Below are 22,500 nucleotides of genomic sequence, written 5' to 3'. Positions count from 1 at the left end.
TCTTGTGTAAAACTGAAACTGAGGAAATAGCACACTGTGCATACTTCACGCATGAGCTGACCTGCTTGGTTGTGGATGCTGCCTATGTCAGAAAAGCTGACATTGAGCAAGATGTTAGTCTGACTGACTGAGCATGCGGCTTCAGAATCAGGTTTAGTTGTATAAGAGAGACCATTTAGCAAGATTGGGAAGGTCAAAACGGTGTGGTGTAAAAGCTGAAACTAAGGAAATCTCATAGTGTGCATATTTCACATATGAGATGACTTTCTTGGTGGATGGTGCATGGATGGACAAAGGGGTCACTTGTCCTGCGCCCAGGGAGAAAAGGGGGCCCAGAATTGGATCCTCAAGTCAATACAGTGTACAGTACGTATTGGGTTTCAGGCCCTTTCAGATGTCTTTGCCCCAGGCCCAGCCAAAGCTGCCAGCGGCCCTGGGTGCTTGTGTCAGAAACCTTTAGGAAACACGTACGTAGGTGGGACCGGAGCGCTCAGCATACTTTTAAGAAGTTGTTTTTATTTTGGTGCTTTAGAGGCTGAAGCGCAGACATCCACCTTCCAAATTGGGAAAGACGTCTCGGGGAGTGTGCCTCTTCAGGTGTTACTGCAAGAGCCCATTTAGCAAGACCCAGGAAGCTGTCACGGGACTTGACTTAAGCATTTCAGGCATCAGGTTTCATGTATCTACATGTTTCCCCTTAGTCACCTTTAACTTGGTGAGGGCCTCTGTTTTCACTTCTCCTGAGGTACCATATAATATAATATAGGCCTCGTGCAGTAGTAGACTGTAAAAATGCTGTGGTGGTAATACAACACAAATGCTGTGTTAATATAACTCTGGGAGCAAATAAAGAGAACATGTTAAATTAATAGCCTTTTTAAGTGTCTAATGCCTATTTTCCACTGACTGTTTTCTGCCTACAGCTGGACACAGCACGACTTAGCCGACACTTTTTGCTTTACAATTGAGCTGTGTTGTGTCGATTCGAAAAGCAAAAAGTGGTGGCCGAGTCCCTGCTTTGTCGAGCTGTAGGCCTACCAGAAAACCAGCAGTGGAAAAGAGGCACAAGTGTTCCTAAGTTGAATTAGCACTGCATTTCCACTGTGTTGTAGTAGTAGTATCAGTAGTAGTAGTAGCAGTAGTAGTAGTAGTAGCAGCAGCATTAGTAGTAGCAGTAGTAGTAGTAGTAGCAGCAGCATTAGTAGTAGTAGTAGTAGTGGTAGCAGTAGTATTTGAGGGGGAAAAACTGGGTGTGGCGTTCTTTCATCCAGCCATGCCCTCGGGCTACAGTAAAGCGTGTTTCAGAAACTCCCCATTGTTTGCCAAGGACACTGGCTTTGGCAGTCATTTAAGCTGGCTTAGTTCACACACTGCCCCAGCAAGTGGGCACCCTGCCCTTCCCTTTGATCAGTGTATCTGTGTGCCACATCTTAGAACAACAAGACAGGCACTGAAAGTCCTGGGGGCCCTAGGCAAAAAGGGTCTTGGGAACCCTTTCTTGTCTTCAATCCATAGACTGTATAACTTACAATAAGGAGGACTTATTGGGAATTTTGGGAATTTAGAGTCATTGAATTTTTGCCTCACTCACAAAGTTGGCATTGCTATCATTTGAATGTAAGTACACAAACTGTCATTGGCAGACCCCCACCCCCCTTCAGCTGAGGGCCCTCTGCAATTTTCTAGTCTTCAGAGGCCTGGAGCCAGATGTAGGCGGGTCATTCCATGTCAATTCACATGATTCCCTAGAATCTCCCCAGGTGACCCTCTCCGATTAACCCGATATCTCACATACAGGTACCTTTTGATGTCAATTGAAAGAATACCAAGTATTAGCACCCTACGTCTAACGGTTGCGGAGATGAAGCCCTCCAAAGTTGGGGTGCCATGCCCACTTTTCAAGCCTGTGAATTGCATACAAAATTTACAAGCAGATTTTGACACCTCTGGTTTTAGTTTGAAGGAAGATACAGGCCTAAAAATCACCATGGCCCCTCAATATGACCCTGTCTACCAGATGGTGTACTTACAAATGGCATGCCTTGATTATTTTTGGCTATATTAAGCCTTAAAAACTGAATTAGTGAAACGCGTGTTGAAGAGTCTTGCCACTTTGGGGTTCCAGATCTTGGAAACTATGCATGCTTTGGGAGTTATAATTGATTTTCCATCATATTTGGGAACTGTACAGTGTATTCCAAAAAAGTAGGGCGCTCAGACTTTAAAAGATAAAATAGGAGGGACTCAAAAACAGCTTTGGGACAAAATGACCTTACGGTACCCTCTACTTCAGGCCTCAAATTAACCATGTGGGCACTTGATGACTGGAACGCCCTTTTAACCCCATGTACAGTAGCACTGTATCAAACATTCAAGCTTGGAAAAACGTTGTTTTTCAAAGTTCTTCATATTAATCTTGGCCTTCAAAGTATATGTGTTTTTTCTCTATATCGTATCACAGTGTCTGTTTTGTCTGCTGCCATCTGCTGGTCTAAAAAAGTAACAACAGCGTAATGTAAGAAAACAAAAGGGGCTGGAAAATCTTGCCCATAATTAACCAATAAAGCACTGTAATTATTATACAGTATATTGCTATATAGTTATGATTTTAACAAGCATGATGAATATTTCTAGTTTAAATAATTTCCTAAGTGTGACTGATTAATGCTCAATCATGATGCCAGTCCCAAGATGGCCTCACCCTGCACTACATTTCTACCAGACATGGGGGTGGGGGTGTCCTGGTAGAAATGTAATCATGATTGAGCATTCTGCATAATGCTCGTTAAAATCATAATTAATATATAGCAATATACTGTAGAAAATTACAACCCCTAGGGGCGTCTAGATTTCTAGGCTACTTTATTGGTAAATTATGGGCAAGCCCCTTTTGTTTTCTTACATTACACTGTTGTTGCGTTTTTTTGACCAGCAGATGGCAGCAGACAAACCAGACACTGTGATAAGACATAGACAAAAACATATACTTTGAAGGCCAAGATTAATATGAAGAACTTTGAAAAACAACGTTTTTCCAAGCTTGAATGTTTGATACAGTGCTACTGTACATGGGGTTAAAAGGGCGTTCCAGTCATCAAGTGCCCACATGGTTAATTTGAGGTCTGAAGTAGAGGGTACCGTAAGGTCATTTTGTCCAAAAGCTGTTTTTGAGTCCCTCCTATTCCATCATTCAAAGTCTGAGTGCACTTCTTTTCTTGGAATACACTGTAGAGTTCCCAAATATGATGTAAAATCAATTAAAACTCCCAAAGCATACATCATTTCCAAGATCTGGAACCCCAAAATGGCAAGACTCTTCAACACGCGTTTCACTAATTCAGTTTTTAAGGCTTAATATAGCCAAAAATAATCAAGGCATGCCATTTGTAAGTACATCATCTGGTAGACAGGGTCATATTGAGGGGCCATGGTGATTTGTAAGCCTGTATCTTCCATCAAACTAAAACCAGAGGTGTCAAAATCTGCTTGTAAATTTTGTATGCAATTCACAGGCTTGAAAAGTGGGCATGGCACCCCAACTTTGGAGGGCTTCATCTCCGCAATCGTTAGACGTAGGGTGCTAATACTTGGTATTCTTTCAATTGACATCAAAAGGTACCTGTATGTGAGATATCGGCTAAATCGGAGAGGGTCATGTGGGGAAGGCGTGTGAATTGACATGGAATGACCCAGTCATCAACACGTAGTCTGCTTCTAAATATACAAAAATATACAGCCCTGAGAATGACTGGACACTTCCCTTTCTTTGATGATTATGCCAGTGTGCAGTTTAAAAGATTTGTGAGGCTTTTATGCCTTTATGTTTGACACTACCATAAGGAGAGTGACCGATAACGAGTGGGAGAAGAGAGAGAAAGAGAGGGGGGAGGACTGGGGTATGACCTCGAACCAGAATTGAACCTGGATGCCAGGAGTAACAGCACAGTGCCTTAGCTGATTGAGTCATGGCCAAGCACCCAGTATCCAGTTTGAACTGAAGAAGCGAAATATATTAGCCTGGTCCTGACCATCCCATAATACTACCATTTCATTTCGTATTTATGGTCTGGCATTTGTTTGCTCTGAAGCGATTGTAGGAAGCAGGAAGTTTGCACTCAGTTATAGTTTGAAATTATTGGACACCTCTCACCCAATCGCTGGCAGTTACTCAACAACAACATAGCGCAGACCAATGGCTCTGGCGCAGATGTGTACGTCATTGTCACGAGCGTTCTCCCCCTTTCGTCCCCACGTGGGGGGCGTATTCCATTATTGGCTGTTTTCTGGGGGGGGCGTTGCAATCAAAATTCGACATTACACTATTTCTGTTAAAAGATTTGCACTGCTTCAGCAGACTTGCGCATATTCTGGTGAATAGCTCTTCCAATGGCTCATAGAACAGGATACTGCTGCACAAAATTCCAGGGAATGAGAACCTCAGTCTTGACTTCTTATCTTGACTATAGATGGGTTTTTTTGTAAACACAGTGTTGTGAGGAGGGGCAAGACACTGGCAGCCAACCATAATAGCTAATTTTTTGACTGACCACGGTTTCCAACAATCAGAGGTTGAGTTGTGCACAGCCAGGGTCGCGCAGCCAGGGGAAAACAAAAAATGAGAACCTATGTATGGTTTGAGATTGCTAAGCTAGGGCCTAGTGACTGCGCCCTTCATCAGAAGCAGTTGTAAAGAAACTCAAGAATGATGCATCTCTGCAGGAGCATTATCCAAAGCATTTTCAAAATCCTTTGAAAATCATAAATAAAGATGATAGAAAGGGAGCAGGTCTCAAAGGTCTGAGTTCAAGTGTCGTCAGGATTTGTCGAGGACGGAGAAAATAAGTTAAGGTCTTGATGATGAAAGAGAAGAGGGCTTTTGAGGCTGAGACCAAAGCAAACTTTGCCAGAGGCATAGAGGCAGCAAGCATAACACCCTCTCTCCAGAACAACATGGGAGATTTGGCTGTCTCCGGGTCATTTTGGAAAGGGCTTGTTTGCTGCTGAATGTTGCTCTTTGGACAAAGCAACCACACATTTCACACTGAAGGCTATAATTTTTCTTCACTTCACTCACTTCCATCACTTTTTGGGTGACTATTGACTACTAAAAAACAGATTACCAATGACCATGCACACTTCATGCCGTTAAAACGCACTTTGATTAAAGGAGGTTATGGTGTTGAAAAATATAAATGTATACCTTTATTTATTTCCTAAACTTGCCCAAACTTCATTCGAAGAGATGGTAACGTCTAGTACTGTATGATATTGAGAGTAGACACCAAAGAGTACGAGAAAACAAACAGTCTTGAGGTTGTTGTTTCAAGTGCAGATTGGTCCTCCTGTGTAGTATGTGAGGTTTACCCACACACATACCTAACTGTGTGTTTCGGTGAAATTCCACCTTCTCAGTACAGACTTGTTGCTGCCGTCTTGTTCAAACTTGACGTGACAAGATCCCAGATGCTGCAGTCCACACAGAGCTGGCCACAGCGCATTCCAGCGCTCACCAGCAGTAAAAAAGGCTAAAACTAAAACAAAGTAATAAAACAGCATCCAGTGATGTATATAGTATGTGTATCAGCCAGAGTCTGATTGTTCTTTGTATTAGGCAAGATTTTTTTATTTGCTTTGAAATCGTAATGTGCGTATGTACACGCTACAGCATTACAGCAACGGACATTTGTGAATTTCACTAATAAATGAGAGTTCAGGTAGCCATTGTGTGCATATGTGTGGCGGGTGGGTGTGCACATAAGAAGTAGCCTACCTCCCTTCCCTTCCCCTCCCCTCTCCACTCTCGTGCCCTTCACCACCCACTCTCATACACACTCGCTTAACAAAATAGAAAAAAAGAAGAAAAACACTCTCATACACACTCACAAAAAAAGAAATAGAATCAGACACCTACACGGCTACCTCAGCAGAATCTGAGACAGAGGAGGCCTGTCAGATCAGTGGGCTGTTCTGTACCTGTAGGCCTACAGGTTTGGGCCTTGTCATTTCATATACAGAGACCTTGCATCAGCAATAAAGGAAGTGCAGCAAAAGTAGACTAGTACTCTCATGAGCTACGTATATTGATAAAAGTAGTAGGCTAGTACCAGAGATTCTTTAAGTATATAGAGATATGCCAATGTAATAGGTTGCTATGGGCACCTAACATGACCAGGTTCCGGTCTGCCTAAAGGAGCATGTCATAATGCTCCTAGCATTGAATAGAACAGTTCTTAGGTCTGCCTAGGTCTGCCTAAAGGGGGATTTCCCCCCCTCCCCCTTGCAATAATAGAACCCAGAAACAATGGGCCAATGGAACCTCTCTCTCTCTACTCTCTCTGGTAGTACTCACATGAACTATAGCAATAAATGCAGTAGGCTAGTTCTCTGATGAGCAATAGCTCATGCTACAGCAGTGGTTCCCAACCTTTTTCTTAAGGGACCCATGTTTTTACTATTGTATGCTTTGGTGACCCAAACACGCGAGCGCCCGCACGAGACTGAGTCACAAGATGCCCTCTGTTTCCTGCGAAAACTAATTTTAGTTATTTTATTCCTCAATTCGTCTTTGGTCAAATATAGAATAAATGTTTAATGTAGCACTTACAATGTGTTGCTTCTATGCATTTATTAGTTAATGCTTTGTCTTTTATTCAACATGGGCTATATATATTTAAAATGAAACCCCTTAAAATCAAGAGGGCTCTGCGACCCCCTGTAGATCTTTGGCGACCCATAAGGTGGGTCCCAACCCATAGGTTGGGAACCACTGTGCTACAGTATGCCGGTGCCAAATGTGTAAGTCAGGGGTATTCAATTAAATGTCACTGAAGGCCAGTTTTTCAAATTCCTCCTAGTAAAGGGGGCGAACATAGAATATGTTTGTACGTATGTGTAACCACATGCAGCACAATGTCCAAGGTGCAAAACAAGTGGACAACTTTGCAGACAGAACAGATATTCGCTTCTCTATTTCTTAGCAGCCTTGTGACCATTTCAGATAAGCTTTTATTCTCATGTGAATGCATATAGGAAAAATATCCCTAACCTGAAGTGATTGCAAATTACGCACAGACAGTGATAGTGCACATATTTGTTTTAAATTTGTTCTGACCTCGTGGGGGGCCAGAGACTTGCCTTCTAAGGGCCGCATCTGGCCCCAGGGCTGCCATTTGAATAGCCCCCTGGTCTAAGTGGTGTCCTACCTGCCTGCCTGCTATAGGTGTGCAGCCATGCCTGAGTCTGTACTGGCTGGGCTGTGAAAGCTAGGTGTGCAATAAGGATAGACCGATATATATATCGGTATCGGGCCTATATTTGCAATTTTTTAGTGTATCGGTATCGGCCGATACGCGCATGGTTTTGGCCGATACGCAATATTTATTATTTTACGTCATTCGACACTTTATTTTTTTATTGCTTGTTAGACATTACTTGATTGTTAGAGTGGGTGTTTAAATGTTACAAGTTCTACCTCAATTTGATAATGTTAAAGGAATGTTAAATTTTAACTTGAGACCTGGAGTATTTGTCATTTTTTAACCTTTTTTTAAACCCATATCGGCCCCAATTATCGGGTATCGGAAATCGGGTATCGGCCAAAGGTGATGAAAAAAAAAATCGGTATCACATCGGCCATTAAAAAACCTGTATCGGTCGACCCCTACTGTGCAACTACCTATGCCTGTTTCCTGCCTGTCTGGCTGGGCAAGCTATAGCTCTACACTCTACCACAGGAGTGGGGAACCTTTTTCATTCGAGGGGCCACTTCAAACTCCTCCAAGGGCCATATAAGTCTTCCAAGAAGACTATGAACACAAACCGGGATTTCCCCCTGCACTTAAGGCCTATTTTGAAGGCAGCTACCTTTAAAACAGACCCCACCTTCTCTTCAGTAGTTCCCCCGAATATAACTTCATTGTATTGCAAATGTATTTTCTAAGATTCCTTCACAAAATATGTCATTTCATGTTGAAGCTGCATAACATTAAAATTATATCGGGCGCCGGATAAAACGGCCCTGGAGACATAGGTTCCTCACCCCTGCTCCACCGTATGCTTGTGTGTGTGCCTAGGCAGTGTCCTGCCAGTCTGCCTGTGCTGAAAGCTACAGCTCTACAGTATGCCTGTGTGTTGTGCCTAGGCGGTGTGTCCTGCCTGCCCGGCTGGCCTGCAGTGTCCCGGCTGACTTGCAGGAAATCTGCTGCGCTCTGTGAGGAATGTTTTGGGTGGCCATGGGCACTTTCTTCTCTTTTTTTGTTTTTGCTCTCTCTCTCACTCTCTCTCTCTCTCTCTCTCTCTCTCTCGTTCTTAAAGAATCCAGGGAAATGTTTGTTTTGACTTTCACAGGCTGGAACACCGACTTCTTGTGGAGAAAGTTGTCGGGCCGGCACAATGCATTTCACGTCGGGAGAGAGGTTTCATGTTTTCGCGTCAGACATTAATGCCGGAAGGCCCCCAGATGTGGGTGTGTGATCTGGCACACATGTCCCTTGTTTTGCGGTTCAACCCCTTGAGGAGTACGGACTGTTTCCCCCAGTACAGTCCTTCTAGAATTTTAGTCCAACATTCTACAGCTCCCATACAACTCTGTGTTAAACATCTCACGGAGCATTTGTGACATCATAATATAAGAAGAAATCAAAATCTCGCTAAAGTTCTAACAATATGTAATGTTCGTGCTCCTAGAAGGGCCTGTCTAACGAGTGTCCTAAAGTCCACAACACTGCTCAGTGAGAGCTGGCTCGTTTCCAGCTGTCCTCAGACACAGGACTGGGGCGACGGCCAAGTAGTCGAGTGAGTCGGGTCTTTTTGCAGCGCTTGCTCATAGAGTTTCTCTAATCTGTATTATTGCATTCAACAAAGGAGTGGAAGTGGATATGGTGGAATGGACTTGGCACAGTTTGTTTGTACAGGATGGGGGGTGGGGGGTGGGGGGCGGGGGGTAGGGTAGTGGAAGGGAGTGGAGAGGGGTGTGTGTGTGCTTTGCTCAGTTGAATTCTGGGTAATGTGCGCTTAACAGGAAGTCTATCAGAGATTAAACTTTGACCTTTCTAAATGTGTGTGTGTGTGTGTGTGGATGTTGTGCGGTTGTGTGTAAATGTGTATAGAGGAGACAGACATTGTGTGTTTTTAATGGAGATAAGCGATACTCTTGAGTCTTCAGGAAGATAGAGGTTATCTTCAGGGTGCATACACAAGAATCCCTGAACCAATATAGGTGATATAGGTTACTGTCAGTCGAAGAACTACAGTAGACTCCTAACAAACGTGAACTTCAAGTGTCTCTCTCATGGTCAATTCTCTGACACACCTTTTTTCCCCACTTCTCCAATTTAAGTGTTACATCCATATTTCTTTGGAAAAAATTTGACCACAAAATTGGAGAACTGAGAAGGACGCTATAGATTATGCTGACATGACTCTTGCCTCCTCCGGCCCCATTCATTCTACAGCATGTGAGAATTTTTGGTGGTTAGTCGTCGGCTTGTCGGAAAACATTTCTCACAGTGCTGCTGTCCTAAAAAGGACACCCTATATGGAGTTTGAATCAGCTCTCTGTGTAATTATTTTGCCCTTAACCAGTAAGCAAGCGGTATGTTTTTGCCATTGACAGCGAGGCTAAACTCCAATAAAACATTGATTTACTCCTCTGAGCTAGTCTGTTGATAAGTGGTATTGCTATACCAACCAGGCCAGTCCAATAACGTCTAATACCGTGATTCTCAAAGTGCGGTCTGGGGACCACTGGTGGTCCGCGACAGAGCTCAGGTGGTCTCCGAGGGGATTTCTACTTTGCCAAGTCAAGCTAGCAGTTGGCTACATTTGTAACATTATTACAAAGCTTAATATAAATTAAGGGTTATTTTTTACAACAATCAGACATGCTTGTAATGTGAATGAAAAGTAAGTGATCTGCATCAAAATTAGCAGTGTCAAATTAGCACCCGTGAACTGTGAATTATGTTGACCGGTGATCTCTGAACATTTTGGTCCTCGGTCTGAAAAAGTTTAAGAAACACTGGTCTAATACTAGCAGCCAGCGAGGAGTTTAGAAAGGGAGCGTCATTTCACCCATGAGAGAGGTGGCGAGGGAAAAAATCCAGAGTGATCCACAAATATTTTCCTTTAAAGAGTTTTTATTTATGGCCTCCCCATGCCATGCCAGTGGAGCTGTCAGACCCAGCACTGGGCAGGGAGGAGGGGTCAGACGCGGAGGCTTGGACTTGGACTTGGACTTGGACTTGGCCAGATGCAGGGCTGGACTGGCCATCTGGCATAGCGGGCATTTCCCCATGGGCCCCGCACTCTTGTGGGCCCCTATTTTCAGAAATGTTAAAGTCCTTTCTGCGTTGCTAATTATGAGGGGCCCCTGTAAGCCAAAAGTGCCTGGCTCTATTTCTCCTCCAGTTCAGACTTGGCCAGATGGGTGGGCAGTACCAGGAACTATACCCAGTAGGGGATAATACCTGCTGCAAACTTTTCACATGAACATGCTACATACATACACACAGGGCTTTAAACTAACCGGTCAAATGCTGGTGAAATTTGAGTTTGGCGGGTAGAAAAGACTACCTTACTACTAGCCACTTTCACCCTTTAGGGAGTGTGCGTTTAGCTTTTAAGATTGACATCTATTAGCCTCTGAGACTGGTGATGAAAAAAAGTTAATTTAGAGCCCTGCATACACATATACAATACATCCAGGATTTGCCAGTGCCTCATATATTTTTAGGGGATGGGGAGGGTGATTTACATAATGTGTACTGGGCCTTTCCATTTTCCTTCCAGTTACATCATACAGTATGATCCATGTTCATAGATGGTTTCCTTTAGGCAGCTGCTGCAAAGGGGGGGGGGGGGGGGGGGGTGTTGTGTTTTGTCATTTGTCTAAAGTTGTGACTACTCTTTAACATTTTATCAAAGCTGAAAGTCAGTAACTGTAAACATATACGATGCAATAATGGTCACTGTGCCATTAAAGAGAGTGAACTATTGTAATGGGAAACAGGTGATTTAGACGTGAGAGAAAGTGCAGTGGAATGGCAAAAGAAGAGGGATCAGGAGATATTGTTTGGCAAAGCGCGCATTAAGAGTAATGCATGACTTGTTCTGTCAGTCCAAATGACTACTGCTTCATGAAATGTTGAAAACAAGATTGTGAGGACGTTTACTCCTTCTGGAAGCGGATATACAGAATCACTGTGTCAGAGGACAGACATATTCACAGTGTCAGTCACATAATTTAGTTGGGATTAGAGACCGACCGATATGGGTTTTTCTAAGGCCAATGCCGATACCGATATTTAGTGGTCAGGGTCAGCCGATAGCCGATGGCCGATGTGACCTGCCGATTTTTTGGGCCGATTTTTAGGGCCGATATGCTATTGTATTTTACTTAATTGCCATGCTAAAATTGCTTTGTTAATGCAAAAAATAATAATTGCATCCTCTTTTTGTCAAAATTTCACTTAAATTGTCCGTTACTATATTTTAAAGTGAACCATCACGCTGGTGGTCACCAACATTGATCATTCCAAGTAGATAGCTGCCCACAGATGTGCCAGACTTAAAATCGGCTTGGCCAAATAATAAAATCGGCAGATACCGATTTATTAAAAAATAGCAAAAATCGGCCGATTAAATCGGCTGGCAGATTAACCGGTCGGTCTCTAGTTGGGATGCATCAAATTTGTAATCCTCAAATGACAATAATGAAGGTTTGCTTTATCTCCATTATGGCAAGAACGCTGTTTTTGACTTTGTGAAAATATCTTATTTTAAAGGGACACTGTGCAGGAAATGGTCAAAAAAGCTACTGCAACTATGCTGCTCATTGAACCTGGCCCGCCTATTGCCAAATTTGCTCTTTACATGAAAGTTTAAAAAGTAATAAACAAATATTTTCTAGTATGGTCCAAGTACAGTCATTTTTGCAGCTAAAAATGGCTATTTTTGGACATTCAAAATGGCGGACCATGGAGAAGATCCCCCTTTTCATATATGAAAAGTGCAATTTTTCCAGTCATAATGAATACTTAGAATTTGATGGTGGTGGTAAGTATTCATGAAAAAGGTAACATTAGTGAATGGGCAGCATGAATTCTGGAAATAAACAACTACAAATTTCACACAGGGTCCCTTTAAAAGGTTGTAAGCATATTATTAGAAAGCTACTGTACATAAATGACAAATGAAGGGGCACTTAACAACTAATGCAGTGGTTCTCAGCCTATTTTGAACAAGCGCTCCCTTGACCTCATCGTGAGCCCCCTAACACCCCCTCGAGCTCATCATAAGCCTGCCAACGCCTCCATGGATATTAAAAAATAAAATGGACTAATGGCCTCCAATGGCAACTCAGCATCCCCTCTCAGCTGTAGCACCTGCCTGTGCTGAAAGCATGATGTCATTAAGCACATCTCTTGCAGCCTTCAAGAAGCAAGTAAAGACTCTCCTCTTTCGTGACTATCTACTACAGTAATGTTTGAGCTGCCCTAGCCCCAGGCCAGACTCTTGACATGATGTGTATGTATGTATGTGTGTGTGTTTACTCTACTCTACTTAAAAAAAAACACAAAAAACTAACTAACCCTTCTTTGCATCTGCACTTGTTGTTCTGTATTTCCTGTGCACTTTGTATTTGCTAGTGATGTTGGCTATGATTATGTCCTCTTTTGAAAGTCGTTATTTTTTTAATAAAACGTCTGCCAAATGCAATGTAATGTAATGTAAAAGATTTGGCGTCTGCTTTGTGCTCTCTCCACAGGCTTTGGCAGCTCACCGGGCCTATCTGGTAACAGCTAGAGTACCCTCTAAGGTAAGCAAGCACGTGTGTAGTAAACGTGTGCGTGCGTGCGTGCGTGCGTGCGTGCGTGCGTGCGTGCGTGCGTGTGTGCGTGCGTGCGTGCGTGCGTGTGTGCGTGCGTGTGTGTGTGCAATGTTTCCCGCAGAATCTTTGTTAGTCAAGGTTGTGGGGCGTTAAAAGTGTATATTTTTTGGTAAAGCAACTTTAGAAATTACATTCACAACATGAAATCTTTATCTTCTCAGGGGACCTAGTCAAGGTGGCAGGTGTTTCTTGTCAAGGTGGCCGCCTTAGCAATAAAGTGCTGGGGGAAACCCTGGTCTGTGTGTGTGTGTGTGCGCGCGCGCGTGTGTATCTGTGTGTGTGCATATGGGCGGGTGAACTTGTGTGTGCGTTACTTGTGTGTGTGTGCGTCCGCGTCCGTGAAGGCTTGCGCACAAGGCTCATCGGGCCTACACCTTTTGACTAGAGTCCCCTCCAAGCCTCTAAAGGGCCGTACACACACATCGCTGCTATTTACTAGCTTTTCGCCTGCTCGCCTACTCACCTCTTTTTCATGGAACGTTCGCTGAAAATTCCTGCGGCTTTATCTGCCAATGAACAGGCGAAAAGTACCAAACTCTGCCTTCCAATTGGTTACTCGCTTACTCGCCTCGCTCGAAGATAAAATATTTTCAACTCGGGATCCGCCCACATCGCATCGCTTGTACAGTACTCGCCTACTCGCCTGCTAGTCTCGCTGGAACACATTGACATTCTATTGAGTTCATTCGCTGAGCGAGTAACTAGCAGCGACGTGTGTGTACGGCCCTTAAGGCAAGGAAACACACATTTTGTAATCGGGTGTGTGAGTCAGTGTGTGCCCTGGTTTGTTTGGGTGTTTATTTGTTTGTTATGAAATTGCTTGTGGGCGTGATTATATTATTGTTTGTGTCTAGGGTGTCACTCTATTTCACAGTGATGTAGACTTTAAAGGATTTAAAATGTTACATTGCAATTGCCACTCGTCACTAATGAGACTAAACCTCATTATTTCTTCATCTTCACCTCATCTGTATTACAGTTAGCTACCATGCCCATGATGAAGCCAAAGATTTTCTTATGTAGAGAAAGATTACTCCGAACTCCGCCCACCCAATGCAAAAGAGTATGCTCAACTTTAGTCTCCTAAGGGGGCGTTGTCCTCTCCTTCTTCTTCTGTTTTTGTGATGTTTGGTGGTGGCTTGCACAAGCTGTGCGCTACTGCCATCTACAGCGCCAAGAGAATTCAATTCATCCTCAACCTAAGGTCTCCAAAGGTCTCCTAACCGAAGGTGTCCTAAAGGGGTGTTTACCTGACCTCACATGGATCCCGGAAATGAAGTATCTTTCTCTAATGGACAATTTTTGACAAAGCTTTCACTCATAGACCTCTCTCTTTGAGCACCTATGCTGGTTGGGCCATTGTTCTGTCGAGATGAGTTGCTTCATCAAGATGAGCTGTTAATATGCAGTAGCCCAAACACCTTAACCCCTGACCCACAGTCACACTTTTGTAGTGTATTGTAATGGCTCGGCACGGTAGGTCAGTCCGACCAGCAGCTCATATCGATACAACAACGATATTTCACATTTTCACACAAGGAGTAGAGAATCTGATGAAGACGGAAGTCAACGTAATCCAGCCATGAAATAATAAAAGAAAACAAAAAGGATTTTAAGTGTGCGGACCTCTCGCTTCGAAGGAGTTATGACTATATTGTTGCACTTTTAGCTACAACCAGCAAGGGCCTCAGTGGTCTGTAGCCTCAACCAGGCTAACTTGGAAGAAAGAAAGGCAAGCAAAACTGAAAGCAATTTGATACAGGCTCACAAACAAACTTATCACAGTTCTTTTATTTGTCCACAAAGCCTTTGTCTTCTGCATTATATTAGTGCTAGACTTTAAGCGGTTTCTCTCTCTCTCTCTCTCTCTCTCTCTCTCTCTCTCTCTCTCTCTCTCTCTCTCTCTCTCTCTCTCTCTCTCTCTCTCTCTCTCTCTCTCTCTGTTATGCGTGAGAGGGGTTGACCTCAGATCTGCTGTGTTGAGCTTCCCACTGTAGTTTGTAGTGGCAGGCGTGTCCTTACTTGCTTCTCACTGAGATATGGAATGTCTTGAGCATGTCGGCCTGACTTGGTATGACTTCCCACTTCCCTCCAAGCCCCCTCTCTTTCTCTTTTCTTTTTTTGCAGTTTTTAGTTTCATTTGCCCTTCACAATTCTATTCTCTCTCTCTCTCTCTCTCTCTCTCTCTCTCTCTCTCTCTCTCTCTCTCTCTCTCTCTCTCTCTCTCTCTCTCTCTCTCTCCCTCCCTCTCTCTCTCTCTCCTTCTCTGCCTCTTGGCATATATTTATTTTCATTTCCGTCCATGCATTCTTCCACTGCTTTGCCCCCTCCCCCTATCTATATCTTTTCTCTATATGTCTTTTCTCCTCTCCACCTCTTTATGCCCTCTGTCCGTCCGTCCGTCCGTCTGGTCTTGCCCCGTGTGGGCTCCTCAAGTCTTGACTCCAGGCTGCCCCCCACCCCCTCTTTTGTTTCTCTTTCCCATAGGCTGTTTTCACAGCTGGGTTTTGGGTGGCTGCCTGACAGCCCGCTAGCGTGGGATATGCTTATTCACCCCAACCCGCAAAACAACTACCAGCCCCCCTACCTCCCACCGACCCACCAACACCACTTGCCCTCTACCTCTTCCCCCCCCCAGCCCACCCCAGCTAAGAAAAGTCTGCTTGTCTTCTGGGTCCCAACAGCTTTGACACTATTAGACCATAGTCTCCTCCACCACCCCAAACTACTAAAACACAATATCTCACAAGAGCTATTTTGAAGCAAGGTCAAGGGGGGGGGGGAGAACAAAACCATGTTCTCTGTCTTTCCTCCCTTTCCTTTCTCTCCTCCTTTCTTTCCTGCCCGAACCAGGGAAAGAGAAAGTGATAGAGCAGAGAGAGAAAACAGGGAGAGAAACAAGAACAAGAACAAGAACAAGAGATGGACAGAGCAGAACACAACAAATAAAAAGCTGAAGAGCAAAGAGAAGGGGAGAGGAGAGGGTAGGCAAGATGAGATCAACACAGGGCTCTGATTGGCTGTCTGGTCGGGGTCGGGCAGGGCTGGGCGCAAGCCAACACTTGTGGGAGCGGGCTGTCCCAGGGGAGCAGGGAGAGAGAGAGAGAGAATCAGGGAGGAGAAGAGAGAGAGAGAAGAAGGGAGGAGGAGAGAAAGAGAAGAAGAGAGGAGATAGAGAGAGCGAGGGCGAGAGATAATCAGAATCAGGGAGGGAGAGAGAGAGAGAGAGCCAGAAAGAGAGACGGTGTCAGAGAAAGCGAGAGAGAAGGAGGGAGAGTGCTCAGACAATGGTTGCAGTGAAACAGCTGGACAGAGGCTGGCTTTCTCTGGCTGCAGTACGCTACGCAGGAAAAGCCGAGGTGTCCTGGATTAGTTTGACCTGCCCCACAGCCCCCAGTGTTTGTCCTGCCTCTCAAGTTGTGTGGGCACCCCCATGTTTACACATCGAGCGGCATCAGCACATATAACTCTTTAGTGTATTGGCACATATGTGACTTGTGTGTCGTGTGTAGTGCAGTGCTTTGATACTGTCTATCTGTCTGTCTGTCTGTCTGCATGGAGTGTGTGATGGAGTGAGTGAGAGTGCGTGTCTTTTTAAGATCAACATGCACATAAAATTCTGAATAAAATCCCAGCATGTTCAGTTTGATTCGGAGTTCCTTCTCCTTTGTTCATATTTCTCAGTGGATAATAAGTCTTGCCAGGATTGCAGAATTTGCTTTGGATTGCCTTGTAAAGGCCCGGGACACAGTGTAGTAGTGTATGCCTTCATTGTTCTTGTCCTGTCTGGGTTGGTTTTTTAGCAGTCCTCTGTGTTAGTGCAACGAATGGACGCGCTAAAAGAGTCACACTAAATCCCCTCTTGCTTTAATGTCTTGTGTCTGTGTAATGAATAAACAGGCGTGGGATATTCCAATACGAAAGAGAATTCTGGCAGTATTCGGTTTGCGAATGAGTCACGTAAACTCTTTGCTTATTCAATCTGTATCTGGTCATGTTCAATTAATATTCCTGTTGCAGGACACTGTTCCACACATGTACACGGAATGTTCTGGAACTTTCTCTAGAATGCTGGCAATATGATTCCATTTGAAATCAGAATACAGTCAGAGAGACTGGATAACATACTCCTAGAATCTCTGATACAGTAATCTGGGCCCTACTGTGGCTTTAACGGTAGGGTACTGGCCTGCTACGCCGACGACCCGGGTTTGATTTCAGCCTGGGTCCTACTGTGTGCCGATCGTAGCCCACATTTCTCTCCATTCGTCTCCTGTCGCTCCTTCACTCTCCTGTCATACAAATAAAGTCATAAAAGACCAAAAGAGTATTCAAAAAAAGAATACAGTAGTCTGTGCATGCAACTGTGCTCTATGTTGTTTTCCAACGCAACACTCTGTGAAGCGTCCTTGGGTGTTTTGAAAGGCGCTATATAAAACAAAAGTATTATTATTATTATTATTATGTCTGTGTAGTAACGAATGGACATGCTGAAAGGGTCACACTAAATCCCCCTTCCTTCCTTTTGTATAATTTCGCAGGTGGAGCAGTCCTTCAACTATCTGGACATCCAGAACATCAGCAGCCAGAAACCAGATCAGGTGTGTAACCAATGGCCTGTAACGATATTGTATCGAACCGAGAAATCATGATACTCAGTAGGACTGTAACGATACGCTCAACTCACGATTCGGTTTGTATCACGATTCATGACCTACGGTTGGATACACCCCACGATTTCACATTGGCCAACATTTATAAACGTTATGAATAAAAACTATGATAGTTTATGAGTAGAATAGGTTACAAGAGGCTACTAATAATTTTTAAAAGTGTCTATATAAGAATGATGATGCTTGGAAGCACTATCACTTCATCCTGTGGTTGTTTTCTGGGCTGATGTGTATCAAAACGTCAAAAGGGCGTGTCACGATACTGCGTCCTTGTATCAGGACACAGTATCGTGACTCTGTGTATCACGATTTCTCGGTTTGATACAATATCGTTACAGCCCTAATACTCAGTCACAATACTGTGTCGTGATGTAAAGAGGCAGAATCGTGATATGCCCTTTCAAAGTTCTGTTATCCTTCAGTCCAGAAAACAACCATACGATTCGAAGTGAAAGTGTTTCCAAGCTTCAAATGAAATGCATTTCAGAAATCGTGGGGTGTATCGAACCGTAGGTTGAAAATCGCAATACGAGTCAAATCGTGAGTTGAGTGTATCGTTACAGACCTAGTAACCAAACAGGAATGAAGCGCATTCACCATCTGCCTTGTGCGTAACTGTTGTTGCGTACAAGGTTGCCCTGCTCCTGTTGTGCTACTCTTTTAGTTGACAAATCCTCAGCTACAATGGACTACTAGGCTTACTGTGTGTCTGTCTGTCTGTCTGTCTGTCTGTCTGTCTGTCTGTCTGTCTGTCTGTCTGTCTGTCTGTCTGTCTGTCTGTCTGTCTGTCCGTGTGTGTCTGTGTGTGTCCGTGTGTGTCTGTGCATGCGGGCATCTGTGTGTGAGAGAGGAAACGCGCATGACTCTGAGAGTGAATTTGTGTGAGCTGAATGCAACTGAATGACTGTGGGTAAGCGTGTGTGTGAGAGTGAGACCACTGTTATTCCCAGAATGACCACTGCAATACACTGGCTTCTCTGTGCACTGTGTGGGGTCATCTCACCCTGAAAATGGCAAATGGATGGCTGGCCCATTATGATATTGCCTTTCCCACTAACCCGTGCTCTGCCTGCTGAGCTGACTGCCTCTGCTGTAACCCAATCTGATAAGAGAACCGGCCTCTGCTTCCAGCACTGGGGCAGTTCTTTCTAGGGTTATGCCAAACTGAGGCTTGTTTATAATGTAGTGTGTTTAGGTGCGTCTTTCTGTGTGTGTGTGTGTGTGTGTGTGTGTGTGTGTGTGTGTGTGTGTGTGTGTGTGTGTGCGCGTGTGCGTGTGCGTGTGTGTGTGTTTGTATTCATTTTCTGTGTGTGTGTGTGTGTGTGTGTGTGTGTGTGTGTGTGTGTGTGTGTGTGTGTGTGTGTGTGTGTGTGTGTGTGTGTGTGTGTGTGTGTGTGTGTGTGTGTGTGTGTGTGTGGGTGTGGCGCCCCCTACAGCTAGTAGTTAAGCATGAGCGTGGCGTGCTGTCCATCAAGTTGCCCGGCGTGGAGGATGTGGACGAAGTGGTTGCACACATGGGCAGCCGACTGCAGAGGATATGCCCCAGCCTCGCACCAGGGTAGGTAAACTACACTACACTACACTACACTGTAACCGTTCTATATGCCCCAGCCTCGCACCAGGGTAGGTACAGTATAAACTATATGCCCCAGCCTCGCACCAGGGTAGGTACAGTATAAACTATATGCCCCAGCCTCGCACCAAGGTAGGTACGCTACGCTACACTACACTACACTACACTACACTGTAACCGCTCTATATGCCCCAGCCTCGCACCAGGGTAGGTACACTACACTACACTGTAACCGTTCTATATGCCCCAGCCCCGCACCAGGGTAGGTACAGTATAAACTATATGCCCCAGCCTCGCACCAAGGTAGGTACGCTACGCTACGCTACGCTACACTACACTACACTACACTACACTGTAACCGCTCTATATGCCCCAGCCTCGCACCAGGGTAGGTACAGTATAAACTATATGCCCCAGCCTCGCACCAGGGTAGGTACACTACCTCTACTTCTATACAGTATGCCCCGGCCTCGCACCAGGGTGTAGTATAACCTATGTACCCCAGCATTGCACCAGGGCTGGTGTAACCTCTCTATATTGTATATTTGCCCCAGCCTCACATTAGGGTACAGTGTAGACTGTATGTCCTAACCTCTCACCAAGGTATAGTGTAAACTGCAGTATATGCTCCTGTCTCTCAGGGTCGTACCAATGCCTCTTTCCACTGCCATTTTTCTGGTAGGCTTGCAGCTCAACACAGTGCGACTCAGCCAGCCCTTTTTGCTTTTCGAATAGGCACGACTCAGCTCAATAGTAAAGCAAAAAGTGGCGGCCGAGTCGCGCTGTGTACTGTGTACCAGAAAACTGCTTTCGTCTGCTCTGCTATTTCAATGTCCTGTTATCTTTGGCATGATAAGTGTGTTTGTTGAGAAAAAGTCACAAGGTAGTGAATAACTGTCACTGTGTATACTCCTAGAGTCAATAGTGACATGACAGGCACACACATATACTTACGTTTCATGCAAAGGCGTTAGTACCTCTGCCAAGGAGGTCATATTTTCGGTTGCGTTGATTTGTTTGTTTGTGTGTTTGTCTGTCTGTTTGTCTGTTCGTCACCAGGATAACTGACAAACTCATAAACAGATTTGGATGCAACTTTGTGGAGTTGTTGGAAATGAAAAGGAATGGAAAGGAATAAGTGATTACATTTTGGTGGTGACCCAGATCATGAACCAGAACCAGGACATTTTTAAAGATTCTTCACCATTGCTAGCCTACAAATCTAGACGCCCCTAGTGACTGAAAATTGCAGGATAGGGCGACTTTTGACATTCCAGTTTCTAACTCCACAAAAAGGCTTTAAATAAAAATACGGTGTAACAAAGTCAAATGTTCTATCAAACAGCTTCCTTTGCGGAGGTCTGCGCTCTCGGAGTGCCTCTAGATTGATTTGTTTTGGTTGATCATCATCCGTGTGTTGCGGCGTGTGTTCCAGGGAGGTCCTGAAGAAGTGTTCCCTGAAGCCAGAGGACAGGATGGCAGCCCTGCTGGCCAAGTGGGAGGACCAGGTGCCCGTCGACTGCGGACCTTGTGGTGAGCATAGGTTGGGTTGAGTTGTGTTGTGTTGTGTTGTGTTGGGCTGTGTTGTGTTGGGCTGTGTTGTGCTGTGCTGTGCTGTGTTGTGCTGTGCTGTGCTGTGCTGTGCTGTGCTGTGCTGTGCTGTGCTGTGCTGTGCTGTGCTGTGTTGTGTTGTGTTGTGCAGCCGTGGCTCAGTGGTTAGAGCACTGGCCTGGCAACCCAAGGGTTCCCGGTTCAATGCCCGACTGAACCACGGCTGAAGTGCCCTTGAGCAAGGCACCTAACCCCCACACTGCTCCCCGGGCGCCGCTCAGCAGGCAGCCCACTGCTACGGACTAGTGGGTGTACTTCAATGTGATTCACTAGGCCAAATGGGATAAAGTGCAGAGAAAGAATTTCCCCTAGGGGACCAAAATTGGCTCCAATTGGCTTCGTTAATTTTGTTGTGTTGTGTTGCGTTGTGCTGTATTTTGTTGTGTTGTGTTGTGTTGTGTTGTGTTGTGTTGTGTTGTGTTGTGTTGTGTTGTGTTGTGTTGTGTCGAATGTGTTTTATAGTCACTTTATACAGTACATGGACAATGACATTAGATGTGCACCCACACAATGCGGTTGAAGATGTATAATGACCTTGCATTTTGTGTGGAAGAATTGGTCACCAGTATATTCTTGAGCTCTTTCGCCTGTATTATGATGGAAAGGTGAAGAGTAGGACATGAAACAAGTGGGCAGGGAAGTAGGATTGGGGTTGGGATATACTGTATGACCCAGGCCGGACTCGAACCTGGGTCCCCATGGGCAACTGACTGTATGTCCTATAAGCACAGTATGCAATAGCACTCCCCAGATTTGGCAAACTTGAAGACTTATCAGAAATCTGTTGAAACCATTGGTAGCTCTATGAATGTGTCATTCCAGTCAGCTCAGCCTGAAAAGACCCAATGATGGATACCGAACCCCCTTCAGAAAAACAACCTTCCATGGTTTTAAACTGACATGGTGGCTCCCCTTGCGAATGGGCCCCAGAAAGCTTTCATGCTTATCCCCTGTTATGAATGGCCCTGCCTGGTGCTTTCATCTATGCACCACCTGAACGGATTTCGGTCTTGGGCAGTCATGTCATATTTGCCTGAAATTGATGTTAAAATGTTGAGGTAAGGCACATGTGACAGTCTTAATCTATCTTAAGGTGTATTGTTTGATGCTGTATTTTACCGAGATTGTAGCTATCCACGACTTTGCTCAAAACTGCTCAAGCTATCCTTTTAAGTTATAAAGGTGTAGAGGGGGTGGGGATGGGTGGGTTGGTTGCTTCAGAGGGTGTAATCTCTTTCAAAGAACCTTCATAGCCTGTCTGTCTTACAGGGGAAGGCGCAGAATCTGTAGCTCAACAGGCTTTTCTGTTTGGCAAAGACTGGGTGCAAGGGGTGATTGTACTGTAGTTGTCCATTATACTAGAGTTCAGTCTGTGTGAACCCTGTGTAAGAGATACAGGAGGTACTGAATTGTCCTGCCCCGCATTGCGATGCATTGCCGAATTGATTATTGATGACACCACTTTTGTTGACATTTTGGTTTTACCCGTTTGTCTTCGTCCATGTTTCTAGGGGGATTTTCTCACACCTATCGCTGCCTTTGTGATCATCTTGGTCTTCCATATAGAGATGAAGTCCAGTGGGTTAGTGAAACACAATTTTCTTTTCTTTTGGTGGTGTAGTCACGTTTATTCTCCACACACATCTCCCTCATGCGTTCTATCTTCTTCCTGTGTCTCTAGGATGTAGATACAATATACCTAACTCAAGACACCTGTGAACTGAACCTCCAAGACTTTATTCATCTAGAAAACA

The 22,500-nt window shown here is 44.6% G+C and overlaps 1 protein-coding gene across 1 annotated transcript in view; it reads left to right on the top strand.

The window, feature by feature from the left end:
* Positions 1-22,500, top strand: part of LOC134436350 (F-actin-uncapping protein LRRC16A-like) — a 69,306-nt gene that overhangs the window by 8,615 nt on the left and 38,191 nt on the right. The window contains exons 3-8 of the mRNA XM_063185508.1: positions 12,767-12,817; positions 17,431-17,490; positions 18,999-19,120; positions 20,571-20,668; positions 22,258-22,328; positions 22,428-22,500. The exon at positions 22,428-22,500 is cut by the window's right edge and continues 1 nt beyond it. Coding sequence (XP_063041578.1) covers positions 12,767-12,817; positions 17,431-17,490; positions 18,999-19,120; positions 20,571-20,668; positions 22,258-22,328; positions 22,428-22,500 — 475 coding nt within the window. The remainder of the gene's footprint in view (positions 1-12,766; positions 12,818-17,430; positions 17,491-18,998; positions 19,121-20,570; positions 20,669-22,257; positions 22,329-22,427) is intronic.

Source organism: Engraulis encrasicolus, chromosome 20, assembly GCF_034702125.1.
Source record: "Engraulis encrasicolus isolate BLACKSEA-1 chromosome 20, IST_EnEncr_1.0, whole genome shotgun sequence".
Lineage (NCBI taxonomy): Eukaryota > Metazoa > Chordata > Actinopteri > Clupeiformes > Engraulidae > Engraulis > Engraulis encrasicolus.
This window is presented reverse-complemented; position numbering and strand designations above follow the sequence as displayed.